Here is a 21276-nt window from a genome sequence, read left to right as displayed (position 1 = left end):
CCAAGATATCTTTTTAACTCCTGGGGTCCGATGCAGAGGTGTGAGTCAAAACCGTGAGGGCGGTAATATTCCCAAAAGCCAGCGGGGGTTAAGTCTTATTCTTGATGATGGAACCCTCACTGGCTGGTGGGGAATGAATGCCGGGGCGGTGTCTGTGGTCCTAATGGCCTCAGCCCACACTGCCTTGGTTGCCTGGGGGTCCCAAGGAGCAAAAGGTGTGCTACCCGTAGTGAACATGCACAGCCTTTGAGCCGAGGGTCCCGTGTCCCTCCTTCTCCCACACAGGTCCCAGGCTCTCCCTCGTGTCCTGTGTTCTCCCGGGTTCCTCTTTCACTCACAGCCCCCCCACTTGGCGTCATGAGGTGGGAGGGGTCCTTGGTCTCGGTGGCAGCCATGGTCGACGTCATCCTATGTTCCTGTTGCCGTGGGTCCTCAGGGGCTCAGACTCGTCCTCCAGTGCTTGGCCACTGCCTGAACTGTCAGGAAAAAATGATGCTTCAAACGTTTTCTGAGTCTCTTTAAGGAAAACAGAACAGTGTCGGGAGTTGCTTTCTGTTTCCCAGCTGCAAGTTTTACTGACAGAAATGTCTTTTCTCTTTAGACAAGAAATCCACTCCGGCCCCACCAAAAAAAGCCACCGGTAAGAAGCAAAGGTGCCCAGCATGCAAACACAGCCGAGAAAATCGTTGTCGTGTGCCCCAGTTTTCCCAAGAGCTGGGTGAGACGTAGTCAGCGATTCACCGGCTCTGGATCCAGCCTGGTTAATATTTCAATTATGCTGTGATGCTGGTGCTTTCAAGTCCACAGCGGCTGTAAGAGAACGGACGCTGACACTTTGGCGAGATGCGTTTGGGTTCCCTGGGAGGCATCTCAGGACGCCTTTTTCCTGAGTGTCTGTCCCTGGTTTTGGATACTCATTTCTTGGGAGGAACAGTTTTAGGACCCTGGGACCCTCATATAACCCATGAGCAAACTTCGATCTCAGCCTCTAGGAGGAGCATACTAGCTGTCACTCACCCTTTCCAATAAAAGTCAGGAATCAGACCGATCATGGAATTGACCAAGAGTCAGATTCATTGGTGGTTAGTCACCCACAGTAAAATCGATGCCCAGAGCTACAGAGCTCTTATCACTGATTTTTTAAAAAATGTGATAGCTCTCTTCAAATGTTGGGCTTCTCATCTAGAAGGACATCTTATGATGAAAAAGGTAGCCTTGTTCAGAGCCAGGTCCTTGACCTGTGCAGGCACACGGAGGATGCTGGGCCAGTCCATTGAACGATGGACTTTGTACCGTCACGCGCTCCCTGGGGCAGCAACGGTTCGTGATGGGTCAGTACATCGTGTTGGGTGGATACACAAGCTCACCTAGATGTTGCTGGGACTTGCAAAGAGTCCTTAAAACTAAGAAGGCAACCTCAGAAGCCATCAGGAGTTGTCACACCATTTTGTCAAGCACACCTGGGGCAGTTGAATCATGTTCTTGGTGGGCACAAGCCCAGATCTGGCCACAGACTTCCCCCCTTATCTCGTAGTATCTACCTTGCGGAAGTTGTTGGCAACTTGGTAGGCGATGATGCTAGGATGAACAGTCCCCGGGGAAGAATTGTCTGCAGGCGGAAGTCGGAATTTCAACTCGGTCCATGGGGCGTACTTGATTTATAAGTTACTTCCATTGTTTTGGTTTGGTTTTGCCTTTTATTCCTTTCCTTGGAGAGAAGGGTGATGTGGATATGGTCAGGAATTTGCTTTTTCTGTTGAGACGTTGGTCAGACTGATATTCAGGAAAGTGTTTTGAGATGTGGAGATGCAGTGTTTCCTCCATCTATTTAGGAAGTCATTTCTGTTCCTCGTTTGACCCAGAACTTCAGTATTAACTGTTTTTCTCCTTTAGATGATAACTTCAATTTAGAAGACGCCCTTGGTGGAGGGAACAGTAAGTAGTACCTCTTAAATCTCCGATGTGTCTGACTTGCTTATTTATCATCGTCTCTTTTAAATAAGTCGAATTAGTTTTTACCACGAAAACCTAAGGAATAGATGTATTGTTTGTTGTGGTTGAGTTTTTTTGGCTTTTATCCGTATGCCTGCTTTTATTTTAAAGCTCTTACAGTCTTTGGGGTGATATAAGACAAACTGAATATCCTTGCCAGGGCTGGCCTCGTGGGTGCGTAGGGTCACACAGGGCTCCACACTCAGAAGGGCTTCCCTCCTTGGTGGACTGCTCTGTGGCCGCCATATTGAATTCCTTAGTACAGTTTAAGCAAGGGGCTCTGCATTCTCATTTAAGCAAGGGGCTCTGCATTCTCATTTAAGCAAGGGACTCTGCATTCTCATTTTGCCCTGGGCTCCACAAACTCTGTAGCTGGTCCAGCCGTCTGCTTTATTTTCTGTTGGAAATACATGAATTTAAGTATTGCAGCTGGATGATGATGGAAGGAAATCCACAGGTGCCTGTGTGTATGGGTATCCCCATCATGACAAAGTACTTGCCCCGCCATGACAAAGGACATGCTTCCATTTCTAACTGTTTAGCAAACCATCTGTGTGCAAATGCACGTTTTGTTGTTTTGACTGCAAAGTGCTCATAATTGCAGCTCCCCTCTTTTACAGATGACCCAGTGACACCCGAAGCACCCAAGCCAAAACCTAATCCAAACCCCAACCAGCCCGGCTCTTCTGGTAAGACCTTCTCGCCCCTGTGGGTCCTTACGTGTTTTTCAGAGTACAGCGATTTCCATGTCAGCTGAAAGGAGGTAATTTCAGGTTTAGCACGATCTTACTGTGAACTCTCTGTGCAAGGTAATGCCAATCTTCCAGTCGTGGAAAACCGTTTTCAAAAAGATATTTTTGGTTCGGGTTTGATTTTTAGTTTGCGGATTTAACTTCCAAGGTTTTAATGGAAACTTTAAAAAATTAAATGTAAGATTTTAAATATAGAGAATCAATATGGAGAAAAGTATCAGCTTGTTCTTTCCCTTTAGAGAAGCTCTTGGTGGTTTTTTTTTTTTTTTAAAGGTTTTTGCCGCCTTTTTTCGGACACATCATAGTATTCTCTGAGTATTTGACCCACATCAGTGTTCTGAGTTGAATGGCTGTTGAAACTTCAGATTTTGAGTTGGCTTTTTTGATTGTTTATACATTTGTTTAATTTTTAATGCAGAAAAGTAGAAATACTGTCCATCCTCTACCACAGTGAAGATGGTTATTCTCCCTAGTATTTTATATCAATTTAAATGAAACAACTGTTAAGTAAAACTGTCAGTCTTTTATTCACACTGTGTCATAACATTATGTTTTGCTTATTAGTATTCCATAAGCATTTTCTTATGTCATTTAATAATTTTTATCATATGACTTTTCTTGGCAGTTATATACTGTCATAACTAATCCCTAATTTTGAAAATGTTATGTTTCTCTGCTATTTTAGAAGTATGAGTTGCAAAGCAAGTTGAAGCCATCTTCATATGCTTTCTTATGGTTTTCTTTCTTTTTTTTTTAATAAATAAATTATTTTATTTATTTATTTATTTTTGGCTGCGTTGGGTCTTCGTTGCGGTGCATGCGCTTCTCATTGCGGTGGCTTCGCTTGTTGCGGAGCACGGGCTCTATGCACGCGGGCTCAGTAGTTGTGGCTCACGGGCTCTAGGTGCGCGGGCTCGGTAGTCGTGGCGCACAGGCTTAGTTGCTCCGCAGCATGTGGGATCTTCCCAGACCAGGGCTCGAACCCGTGTCGCCTGCATTGGCAGGTGGATTCTTAACCACTGCGCCACTGGGGAAGTCCAGTAATTGTATCTTTGAAAGATTCCTTCCATAGAGTAGTACGTTTATGGGGTTCCCCGCCACCCCATGTCTGCTTTTGATTCTGATATGTTTCCCTTCACCCCAAGACATCAAGACACTCCCGACAGTTCTGATGTGAGACATGATGCTGTCTTTTTCCTTCTAGGTGGCTTTTCGGATTCGGACCTTACTGATGGGACTTCAGATGGAGGTAGGGTTCCCCTTCTTTTTTTGTCTTTCTCTTTTTTTTTTTTTTCAATCGTTTGGCTGCGCCGTGCGGCATGTGGGATCTTAGTTCCCCGACCAGGGATTGAACCCACACCAGGAAGGGCGGAGTGTTAACCACTGGGCCGCCAGGGAAGTCCCTCAGTTTTTTATTTTATATTGGAGTAGAGGTGATAATGTTTTGTTAGCTTCAGGTGTAGAGCAAAGTGAGTCAGTTCTACATAGACGCGTCTATTCTTTTTCAAATTCTTTTCCTGTATAGGTTATTACAGAATATTGAGCAGAGTTCCCTGTGCTCTACAGTAGGTCCTTTTTCCACCTCTGTCTTTAAAATCTTAGGTCAATGTGGAGGCAAAGCAGTAATTAAATATAATAAATAAATAAGTATAAAATTAATATATGTTTAGAATAGTTATAACTTGATGAAATATATAGTCATTTTTATGTATTTATGTATGTATAAATGATAGTATATACGTTTGTTACATATAAATGTATTTTACTATATTCATCTATTATGCATATGTAATCTAAAATAGGTATATGTGTAGTATATGTGTATGTAATATATAATGCATAGCCAGACACAAGGTAAAGATCTTCTCCCCCAGGATTCCTTTGGGTCACCCTTGGGAGGTGGGGAAAGATTGTGTGTCAGCCTTGAATTTGGGCGTCACTCTTGGCCCACAGCCTCCTAGGAGGACTGCAAACTCGGAGCCTCAGGACCTCCACCTGCAGGGAAGCTCCTTCCATGGCAGTTAACTCCAGCTTCCCCCCCAGGTAGAAAACCCTGGCTTCAGCCCCCAGTTTGGGAAATCTTTTATTTCTAACTCTTCCATCGAGCTCTGGTTCTTGTTTGTTTCTTGGAGAATTGAGCGTAAACGGTGAATAATAAGAATAAGATGATGTGAAGATTTCCCAGGAGGTGACCCATGGCTCTGACATCCTTGGGGAGGGACTTTCATGCTCTGATGTCTCCCCACACTCCCGCCCTGACCCGTGTTCTTCCCCCTGCATGTAAAATCTGTTCATTCTCCCTTCTCTTTTTAAGCATTTAGGTTATACCAGTTTCTTTTTTTTTTTTAATAAAAAAATAACATTTTTATTTGTTAACTGCCTGATACTCCTTAATACTTTTTTTTGAGTTTATCGCGGATTTACAGTATTGTATAAGTTTCAGGTGTATGACGTAGTGATTCAGTATTTTTCTAGGTTGTACTCCATTTAAAGTTATTATAAGATATTGGCTCTATTCCCTGTGTTGTACAATCTATCCTTGTAGCTTATTGATTTTATATATAGTAGTTTGTACCTCTTAATCCCCTCCCCCTATTTTGCCCGTCCCCCTGGGCACAGGCTGGAAACCACTCCTCCCTACTGGGAACCACTCGTTTGTTCTTATATCTGTGAGGCTGCTTCTTTTTTGTTATTTTCACTAGTTTGTTGTGATTTTTAGATTCTGCACCAGTTTCTTGTACATATATTTACGCTTTGATATTGGATGTCTTCCATGTGGTTCCCTTAAGGTGGTTTCTAAGAAGTAGGGTTTCTGAAAGGAGTTCCCACTTTTACATCCCTTCGTGGGTTGCTAAATTGCTTTCCAGAATGGCTGGGATCGTTGATGGTCCCACTGGTAAGAGGACCATGTAAGAGATTGCTGGCTTCATTCCTCTCTGGCCTGCCTTAAATGTTACTGGAAACATTTTTGCTTTGAATCCTTGCTTGATGGAGTGCCATTGATTGACATCAGTGGATGAACCAGTCATTGGTTCATCTGTTATAAGTCTGTTTCTATCAGTCACGCCCTTAAGGTGACATGCTTTTTTATCATCTCGTTTGCCTTCTACCGGGAATGTCCCTACCTCCCCTCTTGAGCTCACATACCTTTCAGAGTAAACCCCTTCTACCCTGGTCCCCAAAGTCATGTCTACAGTGGCTAGCTGTCTACCTTCTAAATTGGTTTTCCGTTTAAATTTACATCTCTAGGTGCTGTACAAGATCGCCCCACTTTGAGGAGTGTAACAGACAGGATTCTAGTTTGATACCCATGTAACGTGCTCTTACCCACTGAATGTAACAGGCCGTATGCTGGCTCTGTAGCTGCGTAACATGCAGCCCCTCCTTTGTAGCAGGCAGTGTTGCTCCATAGCCATGTAACATGCCGTGCCTGTGTGACTATACTGTAAAGACACACTGGGAGTGACTGGCTGACATTAAACAAAGCTAAAGGCACCCTCACAAGTGTACAGTCCACTGGGCGGATTCCTGGTTTGTGCACTGATAATTGTACAAGCATCAGCTTAACATCAAGTATCAGGAATTGCCTGGCGGTCCAGTGGTTAGGACTCTTCGCTTTCACTGCCGAGGGCGCGGGTTCAGTCCCTGGTCGGGGAGCTAAGATCCACAAGCTGAGTAGTGTGGGCAAAAAGAAAAAACAAAATGAGACAAACAACAACAAAAACATCGAGTATCCATTGGCATTAAATGTGGAAAAAGTAGAGGGGGTGGTGAAGTGGTACCCCTTAGCCCCGGGGAAAGCACGAACGAAGACCATACCCAGAGGTGGTGGGTCCATGGATAGCACATGGCTGACAACCACCCCTAGTGAGACTGGGGGGCCTGAGAGTTAACAGGAATGTGCCTGGGATGACCCCATAGCCATGTGAGGGTCTCAGGTGGGCTCTGAGGCCCTTGCTGGGTTTCTCCCCGAATCCCTGGGGGACTTCGAAGACTCAGTGGGTCTCCTGGGGCCCACCATGGGGCCAGGGGGTTGAGTCAGGTGCCAAGCCTGGATTTCAGGGACACGGGAGCAAGACAGGTGATACCGCCCGCAGAACGAGGACAGCCCCTCCCAGCAGTGGAAAGGGACACCCTGATATTAATGGCCTCGTCAGTCCCACGGTCATTTCTCTTAAGGAACCTTCACAACCCAGGGTCAGAGGAGCTGGTCCTTGGTAGGAGTTTTCGGTTACCGAACGTCTTCCCAGCGCCATTTGTCACCAAGCCTCGTTCCTCTCTTACAGGAGGCGGTGATGGCGGCAACCAGAGGCCTGGAGGGGCGGAGCAGGGTACGTACCCCTGGTTCCTGATGTCCTGGGTTCCTCACGTGTACTGTTGAGGAAAGCAGGAGCCAGTGGCCACAGCCTCACTTTTAGTATTTGCAGCGTCATCTGAAAGATACTGGAACGAAGAATGGTTCTCTGGACACGCGTTCCAAGGGGGCTCAGCAGAAACACAGGCAGACCCCGGAGATCCTGGGACTTCAGGTCCAGACCACCGCAATCAAGCGAATATCGCGATACAGCAAGTCACACGAAATGTATGGCTCCCCAGCGCATCTCAAAGTGATGTTTACACGACACTGTAGTCTGTGCAGTGGCATGATGGCCACGAGAAAACACCACGTGCGGGCCTAAATTTATAAAACTTTTTATTGCTTAAAAAATGCTCACCACCCTCTGAGCCTTCTGCGAGTCATAGGAGTAACATCAGAGATCACGGATGCCGTCACAAACAGAATCATAATGAAAAACTTGAAATAGTAGAAGAATTACCAAAATGTGATACAAAGACGTGAGGTGGGCAAATGCTGTTGGAAAAATGGCGCCGATAGACTTGCCTGGAGTAGGGTGGCCACAAACCTTCAATTTGTTAAAAAAATAAAAACAGGGCTTCCCTGGTGGCGCAGTGGTTGAGAGTCCGCCTGCCGATGCAGGGGACGCGGGTTCGTGCCCCGGTCCGGGAAGATCCCACGTGCCGCGGAGCGGCTGGGCCCGTGAGCCATGGCCGCTGAGCCTGCGCGTCCGGAGCCTGTGCTCCGCAACGGGAGAGGCCACAACAGTGAGAGGCCCGCATACCGCCAAAAAAACCCCCAAAAACAAAAAAACCCACAGTGTCTGTGAAGCGCACTAGCTTGAGGTCTACCTGCTACCGACGGGACCTGCATTTTAAGTTCAGTCGCCCTCCCAAGGTGCCCTAAGAAGGAACGCCACCCATATTACCCAGGGTCCTCCAGAGAAACGGGACCACTAGGATGTATAGAGATGAGTAGAAAGACACTTATAGTAAGGAGTTGGCCCACGTAGTTACGGAGGCTGAGAAGGGCCTCGATCTGCTTCTGCACGCCGGACACTCAGGGAAGTGGCCAGTCAGTCCCCATGCAAAACACTGACAACCAGGACAGCGAATGGCGTAGGTCCCAGTCTGAGTCCAAAATCCCAAGAAGCAGGATCACCGATGTCCGAGGTCGGGAGAAGACAGACGTGCCAGCTCAGGCAGAGAGCAAATTGTCCCTTTTTGATCTAATCAGACCCTCAATGGATTGAACGATGCCCGTCCACGTTGGTGAGGGCTTTTACCCAGGCTAACGGGTTCGAATGTTATTGTTTCTGGAGACGGCCACATGGACACATCCAGAAATAAAGTGTTCCCAGCTGCCTAGCAGGCCCTGGCCAGTCCAGCTGACACATACGATGAACCATCCATCACACCGTCCTCCTTTTTATTCACGGGGGAGGATGTCTTGTGCACCTGCCGTGTCAAGAAACAGCTGTAGATGTGGGACGGATGCAGGTAGTTTTAGAATTCTTGGTGGGGGGTGGAAACCCCGTCACCGTAGAGCACATGAGACTAACGAAGAGGTGGGCGACTTTGATTTTTCAGAAGGTACATGAAGAGACGGCCATTTGGCTGCTTGAGGTCACACGGCCTCTGAATGGTCCCCGCTGGGCCCCCTTCCACTGTGGATTTATCACCCACCTGAGACCTTCCTCACTGAGCTGGGAGGACAGCTGAGCTGGTCCTAGGGGTGGGGAAGAGATGGGGTTTGGCATCCCGCTGGGAGCCAGTTCTTGGATTGGAAACAGCTCGCGTAGTAAAATGAATTCCGACGTGGCTTCGGAGTGACGGGCCCTCCGTCGTTACCGGAGGCCCCGCCTCTCAGGCCTCAGCCCCACCCTCTTCCTCCGGGCAGGGCCGCCAGCCCCCGGCCCCGTGGTCCGTCCGCGAGGGTTACGTGTTTGCCTGTCATGGTGTCCTGTGTTTCCTTCCACAGCCGACTCCCCGGGGGTGGTCCCTGGGATCATCGGTGCCGTCGCAGTCGCCGTGGCCGGGGCCATCTCCAGCTTCATCGCCTACCAGAAGAAGAAGCTGTGCTTCAGAGAGAACGGTAAGGCGTTCACCGCCGCGTCCTTTCCGTGGGGCCTTGCTACTTTGAAAAGCGTGCTTTCTTTTAAAAAAAAAAGAACTAAAAAGCAGAACTCAGGTTGGCACGAAACACGTGGAAGGCGGCCGAGGGGGTCCTGAAGTGGCTAGAAAACTGGGATCTGACTGTGTGGCTTTGACCCCAGCGTCTCCTGCATTTAGCCGTGTGAGCTGGTGCAAGTTACTAACCATTCCATTTTGGGGGGCGGGCGTCCCCAGAACGAGGAGAGAGGATAGTCTGCGCTTTACAATTTTTGTGAAGGTCAATAGGTCATGTGTGAAGGTCAGTAAGGTCATGTGTGAAGGTCAATAAGGTCATGTGTGAAAGTCTTGACAGGTTGCCTGGGAGAGAGCGAGTGTTGAAGAAATGTTAGTTCTTACAATTCATTCATTGTTATTTACATGGACTGCCGAATACCACCGTTACCAGCACAGAGATCGGAATTCCATCACTGGGCATTTTGGGACTTTGTACTCAAATGCTAAGTTACTTAGGATTCGTCCTGACATCAGTGAGTTCTACTGTTCTGAGCACAGTTTATGTTTGTGCATCTCTGGAAGGCTCTGTCTAGGTCTTGCTTTGAGAACCAGTGAGGGCTGGGTTGCGATGTTTGTGGTGGCCCCATGGACCGTGGCTGCCCATCCTCCATGGAGGAGGCTTGTGGTATCTGAACTTCCCTTCTGTGAATGACCCTAAGTCCTTATCCATACTTTGCCGTTGGCCATTGGTGTCATCTGCCTAAAGGACCCTTTCCTGAGGGTTCTTGGGAAATTCCCAGAAGACTTGATGGAGGCCAAGTTACCCTCTAGGGATGGAGTTTAGCCTTCATCTTCCATCATTCCAGATTTCTAGGTTCACAAACATTATTTATAGCCTGAAATTAAAAGCCTGACACAGCGTTTGGATTCAGACACCTAAAATAAGAGGCCATTTTTGTATCCCTCTGCTAGCAGTGGAGGGTAAGGGTGCCTGAGTGCATCTTATTTCCCTCATGTGAGTGGGTCGCCTTCCATCTGGCCGCACTCAGGAAAGTGTGGTTGGCTGGCGGAATGGCGGGCGTCCAGCAATGCTCAAATGGACAGATGACCAAGTTCCAGGAGATACTTATAAAAGATCTACAGTTAGAACCGAGTGGGGCCTCAAGATCATCCTTTCCGATCCGTGTTTACAAAGACGCAGAGTCGAAAGCAGACCTTTTGCTTCTCCTAGAAAGAGCAAAGACTTAAAAGACTAGGGATTCGATAGAAGTGAATTTCTGTTTCCTTTTCAATCACACTTTCCGCTTTCTCTGAAGATGCTCAAACTCAGAGCTTGACGCTCAGCCAGGAGAGGAAGGTGCTCGCTAGGCAAGATGCACAGGAAGTCCTGGCCCCAAGATTTTCTGAAAATCTTCAGGTGAACCCCAGTTGGACTCTGGAATTACAAAGCATTTCTGTTACCGTGTGAATGGGATATATGACTCTCTGGATGTTCATATGTCAAGACACAGGGATTTGAGGAAACACCCAAGAGTCTTAATAGACTTGACATCATCTGACATTTGGAAAAGGGATTCAGAAATTGGGAAAACCAAGCGTTCTGCATCCCACCCTACCCCACCCCTGGGTCTTGGTCTTGGGCTCAGGCACTCTTCCCCCATTGCAGGGGGAAGGGGTGGGCATGGAAACGGAAAGCTTCCCGGGTAGAAAGATTTGAACGTACGATTTTCAAAACCAAAAGCGAACTTTCTGAAGAACTGGCTCAGAGCAGGCGAGGATTCAACTTTTGCTTCCGGAGAGGCTGGCTACATTCATTCCCCTAGAATATGTCCTTTAGTCTGTCTTCGTAGGCTGAATTAACATTAGGTATGACTTTTAAAATTTTTGATTTGCTTTGTGGTTTTCACAGGTCTATGGTCTTGGGCTGATGTAGATGCACAAAGAAAAAGGAAAAAAAAAGGGGGGGTGAACCTTCATGAGGGAAGGGAGCGGGTATTTCTGATTTCAGTAATTAAGCACTTTTGTCTCCAGCTGTAAAGTGTCCAGCATCGACACAAAGAAAATTAGGTCCCTTTTCTCACATAAGCACCGAGTCTAATGCAAACAGTGAGCATCTTTCTGACTACGTGGGTAGATATTGCGGTTTATAGACCTGCCTTATAAAATGAATTTAGCGTTTGTTGTCAGTTACGTGTTTTTACGGACGGAGATGGCCAGGTATCGGGTACATGACGATGCTAGACCCTTTCAGGTCCGTGCAGGACTATGTTATAGGTTTTATTTCTGGGGTGGTTATTTTAAGGTGTGCAGTTGTGAGCTTGGAGATTTCGTCAGGAGGATGTGGCTACAGCGTGTACAGTGAGCTCGCGTCCTTGGAGGAAGCGTGGTTTGGGGTAAACCATTATTCTCTGAGTGTGGCAGTTTGCAGAGTGGCTTTCCAGGACCTCGTTGTTGTATTGAATTTTGTGGTGTCTGTTGAATTTGCGCCAAGCTTCCTCTCGAGCACTTACGGGGGAAGCAGATGTGTTTTCCCAACGTGGAGATACATCAATCTAGTACTGTCAGTCTTGTTATATACTTAGTTAAGAGCTTCTCCGTGTTACGTTTTGTGAGAAGGTATGAGAAAACCTCCACGGCTAGCAAAGTTTGGTAGCTCTGTCCTTTATTCCTAAAGCTTTGAAGTTGTGACTCTAGGAGTTTAATCTGGTTTTCTTCCAAGTGATGCAGGCTGGCCTCTTAAAGCCGTTTTGGGACGCAGGCTCCTGGTTGATGTGTGTCTTTGCGTTTTCCTGGGTTGGGTTCAAGTCACCAGTTTAAATGGTGGGTGATGCTGAGACTGACCCGCTGGGACAGGGCACAGTGTTTGGTTGTTGTCTCTGGATGTGGTCGATAGTTGATTCTCGTTGCTCACTGCACATCCGCCAGCTGCTTCCCTTGTCCTTGATGGTAGCAGATTCTTGCGGCTTTGGTGAAATGAGCTACTGGCATGTCCTCTCCCTCCCTTCTGTCCTTCCTTCCTCCTTCCCTTCCTTCCTTCCCTCCTTTCCTCCCCGCCCCCCTTCCCTCCCCCCACTTAATTCTGGTGTCCACTCCGTGATGCTCTGCTCTGTCAGCCTGTCTCCTCAACTTCTGAGCCCAGAGGGCATCTTCCTAACAGCTCTCACTGCTGCCTGGGCTGGGGGCACGCACCTGAAGCAAATCTTTCGGACGTTTACTTCTCGTTGTTTGTTTGTTTCTCTTTCACTTTCCTTTTCTGACCTTCCGTTTCAGATGAGTCGAAGACCTAGGGATGAGCAGAAAACCCCAGGCGGGGCCTCAAGATCATCCTTTCCGATCCGTGTTTATCTACCAAGACGCAGAGTCAAAAGCAGACCTTGTCATTTGTCCTTTTCCTTATTAGTAAAACTGCCACAGTGATGTCTCCCAGACCAGATGCCATACCTTGAATCCTATATGTTTTCTCCCTTCACGGTGCACAGAAGCGTATAATATTATATTTTAAGGCCCAGGTAGCTTCAGAATAAGGAAGAGAAATGCAGACATTTCCTTTTAAAGTGAAATCCAACGGAAAGAAATGGTACCGGCGGGGGCTTCCATGAACGAACCAGGTTTCTCAGCATCCCCCATCCTTGCCAGTGGATCCTGCAGGGGGTGAGCCGTCCTGTTTTCAGAGTCCTGGGGCAAAGCCGGCCCTGGGTCATAGGGTTTCATCTTTCACGCTCATGATGGAATTTTTAACCTTCTGATTCCATAGCCCCTGGATTTTTATGGTCCATTTCCATGAAGTATTTCCTAACTCTTTCTCGGATCAGTTTTTGCCAATTATGTGAATTTCCCAGTTCGCAGCGGGTGAAAAAAAATCCACATATTTAGGCAAAACCTAAAAATCTCACGATCTTAAATTTCTGAGGTCAGTGGAGAGGTGAGTGTTGGGATCTTGACACTCTAGAATTCTTGCATCCTTGTATATCCCCGTAAGCATGGAAGTCATCGCTGCATTTTTTTTTTTTTTTTTTTCTTTTTAACATCAGACCATCTCCTTCTTGTGCTGGCTTCTCGGGCTTCCCTGGTGGCGCAGTGGTTGAGAGTCCGCCTGCCGATGCAGGGGACACGGGTTCGTGCCCCGGTCCAGGAAGATCCCACACGCCGCAGAGCGGCTGGGCCCATGAGCCATGGCCGCTGAGCCTGCGCGTCCAGAGCCTGTGCTCTGCAACGGGAAAGGCCACAACAGTGAGAGGCCCGCGTACCGCAAAAAAAAAAACAAAAAAAACCCTGCAACGGAGGCTCTCCGTGCCCCTCCCGTGGGCCTGGTCATCTTCTACCGGTCACTTTGATGGCCTTGACAGTGGTCACCTTGCCGGCCGTCTGGGTCTTTGAAGAAAGCGTCTGCAGATTTCTTGGTTCTGATGAAATAAAGCCCGTGTCCCGGTTAGCACAGGGGTGCATTTAAATCGAATCTCTGTGCCCCAAGAATGAAGTCCTGGGTGTGAACTACAGATGAGACCCTGCCGGTCAGTGGTCTCTGGGGCCTGCCTTTGGCCCCCAGTGCCTGCTGTGTTTACATAAACAGCGCGCACACAGAGAGACCCCTAAAGCTGCCATTGCTGTAATTGCCTTCATAGCTCAAGTGGCTCCTGGCTTAAAAGAAAGGCATGTGAGTTGCTTTGGTTTTGAGTTTGAGATGTGGTGTGTTTGGCCTTCTAAGTGTTGAGGTTGCAGCGGGAAGATGCACCTGGTGGAGCCCGGGTCTCCTCTTAGGGGTCCATGGGGTTGGGTTGGGCGCTTGGCATCGGGGAATCCGACCCTGCATCCCTGACCACACGGCTCCGGCTAAACGGGATCCCAGGGGGCCGATCCTTTTCCCCACCCACGAAGCACCCACCCACTCTCAGGCTCTCCCCAAATGCTGGGCGTTGGTGACACCAACATCAAAACTGGGTGTGCCGGCATCCCCTCCCCCTCCCCCCAAATGTCTCTTCAGATAATGGATTGAACATGTCTTTTACTTGTTGGAAATAACGTTTGGCCCCAGATGGATTTGGGTTCGGCTGTACTTTATTATTTCCCAGGGGCATTTCTATTTTTCTTTTCCTTGAACATACCTAGATACAGGGTTTCTGGGGACCCATTAGAATATTTTTACCGGGTTTTTTCTTCCTTTGTTTTTCTTTTGGTAGGGAGATTCTTTGTCATGTGAAATTAAAGCACATTTAGGATTTCTCGTCATAATAGTTGACTCTACAATGTGAGTGTGCTCAGAGCCTGCCTCCTACCCGGCCAGCAGAAGACGTGACATTGGCAGTGACGGCCCTGCAGTGTTTTCACAGATCTCTTCAAACTCTCTCCTCTTTGGGTGTTTCTCTTTCTTTCTTTGTCATCTTAGAATTTTGGTCTCTGACTGGGGTCTCCTTTCGTGGTTGGGGGAAAGGGTGGTGGCTCACGGAATCCATTTCATACAGACAGGGGGATGCGTGTTTCTGGGACCGGGATGAAAAGTGGTGTTGGGTGTTCACGCATGATGCTAACCTCAGATATTGCGGTTTTGCAAAAATCAAAGCTTCGGGAATATAGGAGAAGGGTCGTCATGGGTCCCGTGAGCTACTTCAGTCCTCTTCACGTCATACGTGCTTCCGTGTCCCTTCCCAAGCATGCAGTAAAGAAATAAACATGTTCTGACTGGGAGTCTCTCCTGCGTTTTTGTTTGTTTCTAACTGAAGTATAGTTGGTTTACAATGCTGTGTTAATTTCTGCTGCACAGCAGTGACTCAGTTATACACATATATGTTCGTTTTCATATTCTTTTCCGTCATGGCTTATCCCAGGATATCGAATCGAGTTCCCTGTGCTCTACAGTAGGGCCTTGTTGTGGGTCCATCCTCTGCTCATCCCAGTCTCCCACTCCGTCCCGCCCTCAACCCTGTCGTCCCGTCCTGTCCCCCGCCCCAGTCGCCCGTGCATTTTGAATTCTTTCGCCTCACACTGTATGCTGGGAGATCGTTTCTGGGGGGCCGGCGGGGCGCGGCATGGTCCTCTTTGCGTTGATGTAAGTGTGTTCGAAAACTTTTGGAGTAGAAATTGGGAAATAAAATGATAGACTGAAAAAGCATGGGAGCGAAGAAACCAGACCCCGCGAGGTGCCCTTCATGCCCTGATGACCAGGGCCGGTCCTCTGCTTGGGGGCAGCGGATGGAGACAGGAGGTGGGAGGCCAGTTCAGCTTGAGAGTGACCATCAGGGTGCGTTGTCTTGGTATTCACCCTCCTGGGGCGTTTTGTTCTTGCTTGCAGCTGACCAAGGCGAGATGAACATGGAGAACCATCAGGGCACCAACGCCGAGCCACCCGGTAAGAAGCGCCCCGAGTGGCCCCCTCCCGCGCCCCCGCGGGTCTGTTTTACGTCCTCTCACCACCGTCCTGCTCAGATTCTTGGATGGGATCCTTTGTGTCTCGAAGTTTTCAAGGGGGTTCTCTGGGGAGATGCTACACAGACTTTCCGGGGCTTGAGGCTCCTGATGAGATCTAAGTCTGCTTCAAGTTCTCTTTAAATGTCGGCTAGGAGAGTTTTCCAAGTGTCGCCCCACTGCCGCATGGCCGGAGTCGGCAGCTGGCCGGATTGCATCTTCTGAGATGTACCTTTTACAGCATTTTCACGTGCTGCGGTCACTTTTACAGAATCCTCCCAACCTGGTGGAGAATTGGACCAAGGACAGGAGGTGGTGCAAATGATGGAAACTTCTCAGGGCCAGAGGTGGGACGTTCAGTGATTAGAACCACTTCTGAAAATGGCAGGAAAACACAAATTATGTGTCTATACACCTGTGTGTGTTTCTTTCTTTCGTTTGTGTGTATATGTGGAGACCCACTCCTTTGCCCAAGAAAGGCAACATTTATTGCATACGATGCCTGTGGAATTGACATAAGTTTTGGGTTTTTTTTTTTTAAGTTTTTGGCCACACCCCACGGCATGCAGGATCTTAGTTCCCCAACCAGGGATTTGAACCCATGCCTTCTGCGTTGTAAGGCAGACTCTTAACCAGTGGACCACCGGGGAAGTCCCCAGATTAGTTTTTAGTGAAAAGTTAACATAGTTTTAATTCTAAAAATACGGACTTTTAGGAAGTGTCTAGCTCGTTGCTCTTTCAAATAAGGGAAGGATGTGTAACATGAGCTATCGTTTTTTAAGCACAAGAAAATGCGAAAGAGACCTCCAAAACAGAAATGAACTGATCCGAAAATCTTAGCCCTGCATTGTTGTAAATGAACCAACGCCGTGGACCCTCATTTACAGAATTATTTGTTCTGAAATTTGTAGTTTACAGACATTTCTTACCGTCTCAGAGAAGTCGCTAGTAGAGAATGCCTCTTCTTAGTTTCTTTCTACTTTTCCCGAAGTGTCCGTTTTTTACGAGTGACCGTTGCATCGTAGTATGAAATTTACTGAATTGTTTTTTCTAACCAGTTAGATTTAGTTTTTGCTTTCTGTCAGGAGCGAGTTTTGAGCACACTTCTATCTTCTGTAGAAATAGAGTCACCCGCTTCTGGAATTTTCCACCTGCAGGTACTCGCGTGCTTGTCGGGGCCGCTGGGGATGCCTTGTAAAATCTGTTCTTGTGTCTTGGTCCTCTGCAGTTCAACAGACCCTTCTGGAGAAATAGGAGGTCGGCAGCCAAGTGATTCATAGCAGGATCTCGAGCTGGCCTGCTGAGCCTCTCCAAAGATTGCCTGCAGGGACAGAGCGGCCCCGCCAGAAACAAGCCCCGGCTTGTCTGTGCCTTTGCTCAACTTGGGATTCCTAGTTTGAATCTTGAGGTGTGTCACCACCGTGCTGGGTGGGTGAGATTGACTTGTGATGAGTTTTGCCTCCAGAGGGGAATTACACTCACCTTCTCCACGGCCCTGAGGGGTTTCCCGTGTGCTGTGAAAGGCTGACCGACCAAGTCCTCGTCATTCAACCCCACTGAAGTTCCCCAAACAGAAACTCCACGCTGTTTACAAATTGCCTGTAGATTGAATGCATCTGAACCTCTGCCAACATTGACCTTTTTATAGAGTGAGGTAAGCCTTCAGCTGGTTTCCTCAAAAGTTCTTCCATTTACTAGGATTTTTTTTTTTTTGCCCACACCAAACTAATAAAAAGAAATTAGAAACCAAGTACTTTTTACTTAATGTTTTGCCATGGGGTGACTTTTAAAAAAGGTTGTGAAACTAGTGGGATGGATCCCCTGTTCCCTTCTCTGGGGCTGTAAGACAGACGATCACGCTAAGTGCTCGCTCTTTATAACATCTTGCAATGAACGGAATGCCTACTCTTCTCCCGGTAACAAACGATGACTTCTCCACCTTTAGAAGCATTTCCCCCGTTTAGGACAGCGCACGCACTGCACAGCGCCCAGAATGCTTGCTTTTATACAGAAGGGCTTTGCGTGGACTTTTGTGTTCATCTCGGGAAGTGCAGAAGCCCTGGTGTTGCAGATGGGCTGGACCCCACCCATAGACTACCCTCCACGGAAATATTAGTTTCCAGTGGCACAGGCTTGCCTCGTCTAAAGCTCTTAGGATAGTAACCCAGAGCAGTGGCGGTTTCCTGGGAAGACTTCCTTTTGTCACGGATGATGGTGTAAAGAACTGTTGTGTGTTTCACATCAGCCTCTCCAGGTTCAAAGGTATGACGTTAGCACACCTGTGTGGGCTGCCTCCACAAGTCACCTAACTTGGGAGAGGGCTGCTGTGAGTATCAGTCATGAATGCTGGGTCTTTCTCACTTCTGAAGCTCAGAAACTCTGCCAGTAGTTTGAGGGGTAGGCATCTGAGCCACCCCCTGCTGTTGAGGACTCAACCCCTCTCCACGCCCGTATCCTTTCTGTGACCTCTCCTCACTGCGTTATCTAAAAGCGTTTGGAGTTTCTTTCTCAAGGTATTGCTGGAGACCGTCGTCTGGCTCTTTAACTTGTTGTATCTCTGACACTATGATAACTTTTGAGTATATGAAATGGTGTGAAAAAAAAAAAAGAAAAGGATTGGCTATTTATCATATCCATTCATTGCTGCATTCAACAAATACCTATGACCTGGTGTGCACAGTGGTGAACATGACATTCAGGATTCTACAGGATGGAACACAAATAAATGACATCCATCCATGGATGGGGTCGGCCAGTTGTCAAGAGCTGAGGGCCAGGTTGGTCAATATGCTTGGGTTCCCTTGCTAACTGGCTCAGAGCACCTGGGTACAAAGGTAGAGAGCGTCCATGTTCTCCCCAGTGAGTCATCACCGGTTGCCTTTGAGGTCAAGATTGTGCTCACTGACTTGCTTCATAATAAGAAAAAAACGCATAAAGTCTTTTTGTAACTCTGAATAACATTGGCATTTTTATAAGCATTGCAATCATACTATAAGCATAAATGCCTCATTAAAGAAGAGAAGAGTGAAAGGATGGGTATTTCTTTAAGGATATGAAATTACGACTCATTCATAAATAAGTGTACATTTAAGAAATATGTCAACTAGGCTTTTCTTATGGATGGTGGATGTACATTGTTGTAGACTCGGTTTAATTTCATGTTCACATTAAAATAAACATGATTTTATCAAAGGTCTGTCTTTTGAAAAATTGAATTTAAATTATGTGGCTTGGATCATTAAATACTTGGCATGACGATTGCTTTTTAAAATCATTTTGGAGCTCCCATATGAAGAAATCACAGTCCCAACAGATTTTGAAATCAACAGAAAGATTTTATTTAAGGGCCATAGGGAGACAATACCAGTGGAGGATTTGTTATAAGTCTGGGTCATAATGGATTTGATTAACCCACTTAAGCTGTGACCAAGTTTTTGCTGTCAAGATGCTGCAATGAATATCTCTGTAAGCACATTTTTGTGGCTTTGTGCAAGTGTGTGTGTTGCATTAGTGCCTGAAGTTGGCTTTGTGAGGAAAAAAAGCATGTGTATATTTAATTTTTATGGACACTGCCCAGTCATCCCCCATAGAGGTGCAAATTCATGATAGCTCCCAGTGATGTCAGGTCTGTTTCCTCACTGCCATGCAAACTTTCTGATTGGTGCCAATCTGTAAGTTGAAAATGATATCAAATCAACTGCGTTTACATTGCATTTCTCTTAACACAAGTGAGATTGAGAATCTGTGTAGGGGGGACCCATTTGCATTCCATTTCTGGGGGAAATGAATGCGTTCTGCCTATGTTTATATGTGTTATCGGTCCTATCCTTATTGATTTGTAGGAACTCTTTACATATTAAAGATATGACTGTGAAGTAAGTAGCAAATACTCTTTTTCACTTTATCCTTCACCTTTTAACTCTGAAGTGATATTTTCCCCCATTCATTTTTATTATTTTTGCACAGTGAAGTTAGTTAATGGTTTCTGGGCTTGCTGTCATACTTCTAACACTTCTGTGGGGTTTTTTTACATTAAAATATTTGATCCCCTCGGAATGTGTTTCTGTAAAGGGAATGAGGAAGAGATTCCTTGGTATTTAGTTTTTTAAAAACCGCCATGGGATAATCCTATTATTCCCAAACCATTTATTGAATAATCCATGTTTTCCCACTGATTTGAAATGCAGTTTACATCATCCACTAAATTTCTGGACCTCCCAGGGCAGGAAGCATTTCTTTATTTTTTTCTGTCCTATGGGATCCTTTACAGAAAAAGGTTGGTAACACCTGCTTGAATACATAAAATACTTGTACTTCAAACTGTGTCTTGCAGGGGTCAGGCGTGGTGGAGCAGGTAGTGGCCAGTTATAATATGAAAAAACAGCTATAATAAAAACAGTAGAGTTTTAATTATTTTGCTGCCATAACAAAATACCACAAACTGGGTGGTTTTAAAGAAGAGACATATATTCTCTCCGAGTCCTGGAGGCTGGAATCTGAGATCCAGGTGTGGGCAGGGCTGGTCCCTCCTGAGGCCTCTCCCCTGGGCATGTAGACGGCCGTCTCCTCCCTGTGTCCTCACTCGGTGGAGAGTTGTCTGGTGTCTCTTCTTACAAGGACGCTAATCCCATCTTGGGGGCCCCACCCTCATGGCCTTATCTAACCCTAATCACTCCCCAAAGACACCACCCTCTAACACCATCCCGTTGGCGTTTATGGCTTCCACAGATGACGTGTTGGGGGGACACAAGCATTTGGTCCACACCACTGGGCGATGTGCTCAGCACCCCCTAGAGGTGGTCCCACAGAAGCCCTGGGTCCCCCCTTTCTACCATGTGCCTTTGCCCCACCCCTTCCTCAGCCTCCACTCTCCATCCCTCCCCTCCCCTTTCTACCCAGCCTTTAAATTCAGTGTGAGGTAGGACTTCCCTGGCTGTCCAGTGGTTAGGGCAGGAGGTGCAGGTTCAGCCCCTGGTCTGGGAACTAAGATCCTGTATGCTGGTATAAAATAAAATAAGAGAAGAGAAGAGAAAATCAAATCAAATCAAATCAGTGTGCGGCTACAACCCTCCCCAGAAGCCTCTAGGACACAAGCTGGGTGCAGAACCTCCCAGGAGCCCCCCAGCCTTGGTGTGCTCCCCCATATTACCAAACATTACACTGCAACTCTCTCCTCTTTGTAAACAACTCTTCTTTCTCTGTCTCCACACAGCCGGCATCTAGCCTGCCTCTCTGGCTCAAAACAGCTGTGCGTCAAATGTTTGTTGAATGAATGCACGAGCTCATCTGATGTCCCACACTGTGGAGCTGGAAACTCTGGAATTTATAAATCTGGTGCTTCCACTGCTGCATAGCACAGGGACATCAGTTCGGGGCTTTGTGACCACCTAGAGGGGTGGGATAGGGAGGGTGGGAGGGAGATGCAAGAGGGAGGAGATACGAGGATATACGTATATGTATAGCTGATTCACTCTGTTACACAGCAAAAACTAACACACCATTGTAAAGCAATTATACTCCAATAAAGATGTAAAAAAAATTAAAAAATAAAAGAACCTACTGTAGAGCACAGGGAACTCTACTCAATACTCTGTAATGGTCTATATGGGAAAGGAATCTTAAAAAAAAAAAGTGGATATATGTATATGTATAACAGATTCACTTTGCTGTACACCTGAAACTAACACAA

The 21276-nt window shown here is 47.0% G+C and overlaps 1 protein-coding gene across 3 annotated transcripts in view; it reads left to right on the top strand.

Moving 5' to 3' along the window:
• Positions 1 to 18780, top strand: part of CD99 (CD99 molecule (Xg blood group)) — a 35127-nt gene extending 16347 nt beyond the window's left edge. The window contains exons 3-10 of one of the 3 annotated variants that reach the window (XM_022561877.3): positions 602 to 640; positions 1894 to 1935; positions 2613 to 2681; positions 3949 to 3993; positions 7031 to 7075; positions 9061 to 9174; positions 15475 to 15531; positions 16816 to 18780. In XM_022561877.3, the coding sequence (XP_022417585.1) occupies positions 602 to 640; positions 1894 to 1935; positions 2613 to 2681; positions 3949 to 3993; positions 7031 to 7075; positions 9061 to 9174; positions 15475 to 15531; positions 16816 to 16841 (437 nt within the window). In that variant the 3' untranslated portion in view covers positions 16842 to 18780. The other 2 variants (XM_022561876.3, XM_089904854.1) reach the window with 2 other exon arrangements.
• Positions 18781 to 21276: the final 2496 nt, after the last annotated feature.

Source organism: Delphinapterus leucas, chromosome X (genome assembly GCF_059928025.1).
Source record: "Delphinapterus leucas isolate spDelLeu-1000000601 "Yukka" chromosome X, BTC_Dleu_Yukka2, whole genome shotgun sequence".
Taxonomy (NCBI): Eukaryota; Metazoa; Chordata; class Mammalia; order Artiodactyla; family Monodontidae; genus Delphinapterus; species Delphinapterus leucas.
Note: the sequence above shows the minus strand (reverse complement) of the source record. Positions and strands in the feature narration are given on the sequence as shown.